Genomic DNA, 9,582 nt, shown 5'->3' on the forward strand with positions numbered 1-9,582 from the left:
GTTGGCTTGTAAAAGAGCTTTGTTGTTCGCTGAAGAGACAAGTCTCCGAAGGTATGGGTAGAAATGGACTGTTTGGCCATCCATAATATGATCATGGCTAAATCTATGGATCGCTCGACATACAGTTCTGTTGTCAAAGATATTAAGATGAATGCATATGATTTTGACAAATTTCGACTATCATGGGTACGGCGTTCGGCAAATGAGGTGGCACACTTGTTAGCAAAACATAGCTGCTTAAATAAGTGCTCTAATTCGTGGTTTAGTTTTCCACCAATTTTCTTAATTTCGGTTCTGAACTCTGATTGTAATGTGGTGGATGAGTAATATATGGTGCAGCTGGTTTCAAAAAAAAAAGCATAGGATAGGGATTTTACAGGGATTGTAGTACCAAGTAACAACTTACAAGAAGGTTAATGACCATTACACCTTCAATAAATGCCAACATAGACACACAAAGTAGAAGTATGCACTTTATCACATACAAATCATAGGCCAGGGGTAGTTAAAGCAGATTGCAACACGTCTTCAAGGTATTTCTCTGCAGCTGCATACTGCCTCTTTTTGTCCTCTATAGCTAGCGCAGCTAGTGCTTTATCCTGATTACAATTGCAGAAGTACCCAAGAATAAGAAAAGATTTCCATCAAAAGAAAAGGAACAAAACAGAGGTAAAAGGCATACTGGAGGTAAGTCTTGGTAGCTCCGTAATGTGTCCGCGATGGGTTTTGTCTTCCTCTCCAAATCCTTCTTATGCTCCGCCATTTCCATCAGCACGCCATGATTGATCTCCGGTGTGTATCCCACTCGGCTAAGCATTGCCTGAGAAAGAGAAGAAGAAAATTAATCTAAAAGGCGCCAAAATAAATTTTCTAATCAGATAACAGTATGTAATCGAGTAATGGACAAACTTGGTCTACAAAGGGCGCATAGCTCTAGATATCTAAGTCGCTATGGTAAGAACAAAAAGACATAACATATCAGCTCTAAAAATCAGTAGCAACACATTTTTTGTAGTAACAATATCAGGCATTGCATACTATTCAATTCATGATCATATGACTTAGTTCATTGCTAGCTAACCATCACAGGATTGAAAATAATAACATTGTTAGACCAAATTATACAGGTTGGTTGGATGCATCATCAATGATTTCAAAGCTTCACAATACACATCGTCCTCATGTTCCTATCCTACAAGCCAGTCAAAGATATACAGGCTCCTTTTAGACCCATCGAAAAATTCTTATCTTTAGTCTTTGCATGAAAAAAATTGAAGGAATCTCAGTATCCATATACGTGGGCATGTTCATATGACTAGGATTATAGTGTCAGTTACTCAGTTCTGCAGTCCACCTTAATAAAGGCATGTCCCCTTATGAGGCTCCATCAAACTTAGGAAACGAATTCTGAGAGCGTAGACTTGAAATGACAACACTTGCTTAAACAGAATGTTCAGACTGAAACATTGGATGCATAAGCATGACAGCTGAGTAAATATCTTATCAAGAGCCTCTTCAAATTGAGAAATACGTTAACTGAAATGATTTGGAAGTAGTACATTCAGTTCAAATATCACATATTCACATATTACCCTACCTAATTCACTAGTACATGGAATTAATAGCTAGCTACATACTTCCAATACTTGACAGTTTCTAGCAACTCCTAGGCCACTTTAGCAATGGAAACCATAACCACGCACGCGCGCGAGCGTGCACACACACACACACACATATATATATAAACAGAAATGCTAGTCACCTTATAATTTGAGACTTGGAGGATATACTGCCGCTCCTTTGAGTCCATCATGACCAACTTGGTCTGCCAATCCGCCATTTGCCCCAATTGTTGCTTTTCAACATCATTTTTAAATTTCTCCAGCATCCTAAAAACAACATATTTTGTATCATCTTCACCCAAGAAATACAGGTGACAATGATTAGCAAGTGATCCTAGAGTCAATTAAGAACTGGACAATTTTCCACTCACTTCTTGAGCTCAGTAAGCTTGGTTATGGCCTTTCTCGTGTAATCAAGGAGTGCCTTTGACTCCTTATGCACTTTGTCCCTCTTCTCCTCCACCTCTGCTCGCCTCAGCGACAAGTCTGCACTGGCCACTACAAAGCTGCAAAACCACCATTTCAGAAACAAATAAAAAAAAACAACTAAACACAGAAAAAGAATAATCAGGATAGCCTCTACAACACCCAAAGACTAAACATTATTAATCACTATTTGCACACTTACTCAGAGTTGATGACAATGTTACAAAATTAGATTCAATGCACACATTAGATGATGCATTAAGAGCATTTTCATGTTTCTCCTATCTAGATGTTTGCTTCGAGTTGCAACAAGGGATGTTAAATCCTTTATTCTTAAATTTAGTTTCTGTGTGGATTGAAACCAGAGCATCAATGAAAAAAAATAGCACGGTGCCTCCAGTCATGTCTTGATTTTACCATTTGGCCAAAATCTTCAACGGTAGCCCCAATACCCTGCTTACTGAAATGGAAAATTCACCGCAATTCATGAAATGCTGATGATAAAATAGGAACGCGTGGACAAGCCTACCGCCAGGAATACAGATCTATCACTTCCTGCGTCGATGAGAGAAAAGAAAAGCCGTGTCCTATCGATAATTTGACAGTAAGAGGGTTAAAAAACTCAGAACCCTAGCGCAGTCAGTCACCTGCTCATCTCGGTGTCACGGATGGCGAGCAGGTTGGCGACGGCGGCGACGGCGCGCGCCGCTGCCGCGGCGGGTGGCGGGAGCGCGTCCCGCGCGAGTCCCGCTCGCTCCAGCGCCTCCCGCAGCCGCGCTGCCTCGGTGCGGTACTCGGCCGCCTGCGCGCGCAGCCCCGCGGCCGCGATCCCGGCGGCCCGGGACCGCGCCTGCGACGCCGCCGCGAGCACGCGGAGGTACGCCACCCCGCGCGGCGTGGGCTCGGGCCCCATAGACAGCTCCGCGGCCGCCCCGCCGCGCCCTCCCGCTCCGCCCCCTGACCCGGCCTCCGCGGAGAGGGAGGCAAGCCACGCGTTGACCTCGGCGACAGCGGCGGAGGAGGAGGCGGACGCGGCGGGGTCGAGGTGGTCGCCGGCGTGATCCATGGGGGCGGTCGAGCGGGTGGTGGGCCAGTGGGTAGCCGGCGACACGGAGGATAGGTTGGTGTTTGAATTCTGTGGGGATTAAATTTTCGAGAAATGGAAGGGCGTTTTTGGGCTGGGCTGGGTTGGGTTTGGCTGAGAAGTGGGCCGTGGGCGTAAATTGGGATGCCAAGTCCAGCCCACTTGGCCCACTTAGGCCTAGCCGATTCTGGGCTGGAATTAACATGGGTTTTGCTCTGGCAAAAAAATGCATACTCTCCTTCCCCACCAAAAAAAAAAAAGCATATTCTCCACTAAAAAATGCGTGTTCCTACTCCGGAAATAATAAAAGAGTATGCATATCTATCTCAATAAAGTGCAATAAAATACACATGGGTTATTCGCGTGAATGTGAAGGTGAACTATATTACGATAAAACAAAAATGCTAGATTGTCCCACTCAAAATCCTTAGGACAATGACAATAGATCATCTTATAGGCCACTTTGTAGCCTCTATGTAACCTCGACACGACTTAAGTTAAGATATATAATAGGTTATCTTTTTAGTTATCTCATAGAGTATATTTGGTTTTCTAGACGAGATTTTATAGAGTTGTATTATATAAGTAGGCTGAGTGAAGTCAAATTTGTTGAAAAGTAGAGTGCTTGTTGGTTGTATTTGTCTGAATAGGCTGAGCTGAATTTTTGTTTGATTGATTGAATTTGAGATCGCATAAGCTGATGTAATAATTGAGATTATGATTGATTACTCGTATAAAGATAATTTTGTAATACTGACAAGTAAATCCGTCTATATAAGCGAATGTAGAGCCTGCATTCCTGCATTCACTGAGTCAGATTGTGAAGTGAAGCTCGAATGTCAGGATAATGTCATATATTTGTATCCATCGGGCCAGACTACAACATTAGATGCAGAAAAACAACGAGCTTCTTCTCAGGATTTTATGCATCTGCTGAACCAGAGAGGATCCGGATAACCAAACACACCTATAATAACTCGACATCTCTTAATTTGTGAGTCCGTAGAAGGGTAGAAAATACATCTATCGTAATGACACAAGATATAATAGTGTGTCAGTCGTCACGTAGCACTAAATTTCAGGTTCCTAGGCAGTTGTTTGGTAAAACATCATCTTTATCTCGCCTCCCACTCTTTCCTCTGTTACCTAAAATCCTTTACGGCAATGCACCAAACGGCCGACATATAAGACGGCTGACATGAATCATTGTACCTGCCTTAATGGCCACATCATGATTACCACCGGTGCCATCTTTTCTTGCAAAGTGTTGTTGCTCTGTGCCAAACCTGGTGCCTCTAACATAGACAGTTGTTCGAGGTTGAAAAATGAATATTCTAAGTTTTAAGGCGAAAACTTCAAATCTTTCTCAGTTGAAAGCTGTTTTTAATTGGGGGGAGCTTCGATTATGATTCGGATCAGTGACACATGTGTATATTGCTACGGGTTTGGGAAAACAAAAGGATGACATGAACAGATGGTGCCATCATCGACAACCTTGGAAGGCTTTGCAGCTCATATCGTGCCTTACTCCGTGACCTTCTACTAGTATATACAGTATGTTTGGATCAAAGTTAAATGAAATAGAAAATAAAGCTAAAAATACAAATTTTGGTTGGGGCACGTCGTGTCTATAGGGCAATTTGGCTCGCTCGAAATGACGTGATGTTTGATAAATCAATAATTCACTTTTCTACATAAGTTATTTTCAGAGCTATACATTGGATAAAAAAAGCTCTGGGTGTTGTTGCAGAGGGAAGAAGAGCGGGGTACAATACACACTGCATGTCGCTTTATTGAGATAATTATTATGAACATTTTCACCAACCACGAGTGGAGTTTAACAATAGAATAGGTGCTTGATGTTGCACGTTATCTATTTATTAAATCTTTTTTTCTTGGTTGGTGAATTATGACTACGTGCTAGATGGAGTATATATCATAGCAAAAATATCGTAATAATTATCGTCTCCAGTATAGCGGTTATGATATTTTATTCCATTATCTAAAAAATAATTCAAGGAGTTCCATTGCAGCCTATCCTATGCGTCGTTGCCCAGCTCAGCCTAGCTTCGTTGCGGTCTGCACAAAAGGTTTTGAGACTTAAAGTTGAAATTTTAGTTTAGCATTCAAACTTCCTTCTTAAAACATTCAAAATCGAGTTGGAAGTTAGTTCCATCGTTGAAATGTCACATTTTACATATTTGAGAAGCTGACTCTTCCATAAAGATAATCAAATAGGCCAATCGGGTCAGCCCGGTACGGGCCCAGCTCGGCACGGCCCGATTGGCCCATTTACTGTAACGGACCGTGCCGTGCCGGCCCGCGTGCCGAGTCCGCGACTCACGGCACGGCTCAGCTGTCACCGTGCCGTGCCAGGCCGGCCAACAGCACGGTCGGCATGATGGCCCGGCCGGCACGACGGGCCCGTTCGGCACAATCGGCACGGTGGAGGCACGACGGGCCCGACCGGCACAGTGGAGGCACAACGGGTCAGGTCGGCATGGGAAGGCACGATGGGTCCGGCCGGCACGGTGGAGGCATGTTGGGCCCATCAACACTCCGAAAATAGGAAAAAATCAAAAATAATAACTAAAAAATCCAAAAAAACAATAAAAATATAGAAAATAAATACATAAGAGCTTTATTGATTGGTTACCTCGTTAAAAACCTTTCTACTAGAAGGAAAAAAGAGTACAACCTATGATTATGCTCCGAAAATTACATGATTTCATTAGAAACCCCAGAATTTTGCTTGCAATATTTAATATGCTTCCTCAAGTGTCCCGTTTCATTTGGAGATCTGGCACCTAATTCTTTGCTGTATATATTACACTTAGCAAATCTTACATGTTCTCCGTTAATTTCTCTAAAGATCTTTTCAAAATGTTGCCAGACTCATGATCATGCACGTGAGTTCTCGACGTCTTGATCCATGAATTGAAATATGAAATTAGTTTCTTGATGTGAAGTGGCTACTGGCTACCTTGCTAGCAACTAGGAAAAGAGATATGGGTGGCCGATGAGAACACATAGAGTTTGAGATGGTATTTATAGGCCAAGATGAGAGGAGAAGTGGGTGGGGGTGGGACCATGGGGGTTATTTAAAAAAAATAAACAAAAAACATAAATAAAATAAAAAACTTAGAAATAATAGGGGCACATGATTAATTCTAAAAATGAGCTTTATTGATAGGTTGCCTCATTAAAAACCTTTCTAGCAAAGGAAAAAAAGAGTACAACCTAGCTCAGAAAATTTGAAATTACATATTCTTATCAGCATCTAGATACAAATTTTGGAATGATTCTTCAAGCTCAGTGTTTTCTGCAGTGTGTTGCATTCATGCTTCAGCTTGTTCTCAATCCTTAATGGTGAGTATTTCAACCATCTCACTTGGCAGATTTGTTCTTCTCTCTTCGATTATCCTTCCATAAGACTGAAGGCAGTCTCAGAAGAAACTGTAGATACAAGAACCGTTAACAAATCTCGCACTAACAGTGAAAGCACTGGATAATTCGTCTTGTGCTCATGCCACCATTGCAGTATGTTGAAGTTTTATTGTTCATGGCTGATAACGTCACTGTCGATAAAGGTAGTTAGCTCCCCTCCGGATGTTGGAATTCCGGTGCTCGTAGACGATCGTGACAAAGAGTCTGAACTTCTTGATGAAGAACCTGCACCAAATGTTTTCCCCCACGTTGTCGTCTTCTTACTTGTTGTGGGTGCTAGTGGAGGTCGTTGCAGGCGAACTTCGCCATACTTTGTTTCATATTTACTATAAACTTCGAATAACTTAGAATAAATATTAGTATAATAATTAAAATAATCGTGGCCAAGAGCATCACCTAGAATTGCGTGGACTCTACAGAAAGCTACAATTTTAGCTCTAGGATCTAAAATAAAGGCAAAGACGTACAACAAAGGAATTTCTTTCCAATACTTTAAGAATATAGATTTCATAGGAACTACACAATCTCTTAGAAGATTGTCATTTTCATAGTTGTTTAAATGAGTAGCAATTTTAACAATATTATGCAATACTAAATAATATGTTGGATAATAAACTCCTGATAAACTCACAGTTGAATCATAAAAAAATTCAATAAACTACAGTATCCTTTCAGCAACATACCAATGCGCTTCTGTGAGTAAAGTTTGACCCCATGCTGATGGTAATGTGTATAAATAAACATACCAATGTGCTCTTATACGGTATAATATTTTTAAGCATCAAGAAAGTAGAGTTCCATCTCACCGGCATGTCCAGAGCAAACTTACGTGAACGCACACCCATTGCAACACAATACTGTTTATATGCTGCAATTCGTTGGTTAGAGGAGTTCACAAAAGATATTACAGTACGAAAATCATCTAAGTATTGCGACAACCTCTTCAAACCGGATTTTACTATAAGATTGATAATATGACAAGCACAACGTTGATGTAACAAGAAAGATTCAGCATAGGTACTAAACAACGGAGTAAGAATATCCATTGCTTTAGAATTTGCACCGGTATTATCTAAAGTGATAAAAAAATATTTTATTTATGAGACCAAAGTCTGCAACTACTTGAGATATTTTTTCAGCAATATTTTCACTGGTACGCGCGTTGTCAATCAAATGAAAATCTATTATTCTCTTTTCTAATTCCCAATCATTATTAACAAAATGAGCAACCACACTAAGATAATTCTCTCTAGCCCTACCTGCCTATATGTCCGAGGTCAAAGCAACTAAAAATATACATGTTTGCAACATTTCTTTAAGCTTGTTACGACACGTATTGTAGTATTTTACCATATCCCTACTAGTTGTCTGTCTAGAAACATGCGTGAACCTAGGATTATGAGCTTGCTTAATGTAATCTTCAAATGCAGCAGACTCACCAATATTGAGTGGTAGATTCGCTCTTGCAATGAAGCGACATAGCTCTTTTCGAGCATTGGCAGAGTTGTACTCCCAATGACGAACAGAGCTGTCGGGGTTGTACTGCAACACCGTTTGCTTCATGGCTGCTCCACTCTTTTGCTTGCAACTTGTGGCGTGCCTCTTCAAGTGCCCCGTTCCACTCGAGGGCTTTGCAGATAATTCATGTTTGCAAATATAACACCTAGCATACCTGACACTTACCCCATCTTCATCTTTGTAGAACCTTTCAAAGTCTTGCCAAACTTCGGAAATACCGGTTCTTGATCTTTTAGACCCGGTGCTTGCTAATGTGTGCGCACTTGTAGAGCCTGACGATGGAACTGCTGCTACATCACCTGCATGTGAACCAACTGGAGGTTCACCGTCAGGTCCATCATCACCTACAACACTAGTATCAAATGGGCCGTAGTCCCCTGTGAGTCATTGGAGAAAAAAATTATGATCTATGGATGTATCATGATCACCGGCATCCATGATCAATGTCGAATGACACTACAGAAATTACAAATATTCAGAGTTAGAAATAATCAAGTAATAAAACTAATAATAAAATAAGACTCAACAACGATGCAAAAAAATCACTAAGCTTTCTTCAACTTCAAGACAGCAAGTCAGCAGGATGACGGTTTTGGAATTGCTCGGATTTTTTTGCAACAATTCAAACTAATTTTGTCAAATTATTGTTAATTCTTAGGAACTTTGAGACAAGAATGAGAGGAGAAAACAAGAGAGAAAATAGTGTTGCTGGTGTGAAATGGAAGGGCAGGGTGCTCCTCTATTTATAGGTGAAATGGTAATTTTTGTAATTTTTTTTGAATTTTTTGGAGCTCAAACGGTCACAAAACAGCTATAAAATTCAAAAATATCAGGTTAACGGGTTAAACGAGCCATTCCGCGTGCCCCAGCTGGCCCGTCATGCCCCCACGTGCCGGGCGCGCCGTGCCCCGCACGCTGGGTCATGCCGTGGGCCGCCACGTGCCGAGCCGGCACGGTGGGCCGTGCCGTGATGGGCCGTGCCGTGCGGGCCGCCGCGTGCCCGGGTCGTGCCATGCCAGCCCGGCCCGGCCGTGCCTCCTGGGCCGCCTCGTGCCCGAGCCAGGCCGTGCCGTGCCTGTGCCGGCCCGACTCGGCTGGGCCGTGCCGTGTCAGCCCGCCGTGCCGCGCGCTCAGCCCAGGCACAGTCCGTGACCTCGTGCCATGCCGGCCCGACCTATCTCAGCTCGGACCGGGCCGTACCTAGACCGTGCCTACAGTGCCGTGCCTCGAGCCGGCTCAGTAGACACGATCCATTTAGACATCTTTACTCTTCCATGCCCGAATACCCGGAGCTCTCATGAGTTTCTTAGAAAATCGGAATGTCTAAATTGTAACGCACCAGCTCGAGCCTTTGGCATTCAAATATAAATTGAACCTGGGCCAACATTCTATTTCTTACAACTTTTTAGACAATGAAATAAAAGAATCGAACTATTTTCTGCAACCAACTCCAATTCTAAGATCAAAACGCCACCCCTTAGTCCA

General features: G+C 42.4%; 1 protein-coding gene across 1 annotated transcript; it reads right to left on the bottom strand.

Annotated features, from left to right (window-relative positions):
• Positions 1-316: 316 nt before the first annotated feature.
• On the bottom strand, positions 317-3,174 carry LOC133898305 (AUGMIN subunit 1-like). The gene is made up of 5 exons (XM_062338955.1): positions 2,696-3,174; positions 1,994-2,128; positions 1,763-1,889; positions 683-820; positions 317-599 (listed from the first exon to the last, which is right to left on the bottom strand). Exons 1-5 carry the CDS (start codon positions 3,112-3,114, stop codon positions 489-491), a joined length of 930 nt encoding a protein of 309 aa, XP_062194939.1. The 5' UTR covers positions 3,115-3,174; the 3' UTR covers positions 317-488.
• Between the last annotated feature and the right edge of the window lie 6,408 nt (positions 3,175-9,582).

The sequence above is a fragment of the Phragmites australis genome, chromosome 18, assembly GCF_958298935.1.
Source record: "Phragmites australis chromosome 18, lpPhrAust1.1, whole genome shotgun sequence".
NCBI classification, from domain to species: domain Eukaryota; kingdom Viridiplantae; phylum Streptophyta; class Magnoliopsida; order Poales; family Poaceae; genus Phragmites; species Phragmites australis.

Bases quoted from the DNA above. Each gene is read 5' to 3' on its own strand.
- LOC133898305 (XM_062338955.1), bottom strand. From the start codon at position 3,114: ATGGATCACGCCGGCGACCACCTCGACCCCGCCGCGTCCGCCTCCTCC. The intron at 821-1,762 runs GTGACTAGCATT...TCTCTTTCTCAG, and splicing joins TCCAAGTCTCAAATTATAAG to GCAATGCTTAGCCGAGTGGG. The intron at 600-682 runs GTATGCCTTTTA...AATTGTAATCAG, and splicing joins GCTACCAAGACTTACCTCCA to GATAAAGCACTAGCTGCGCT.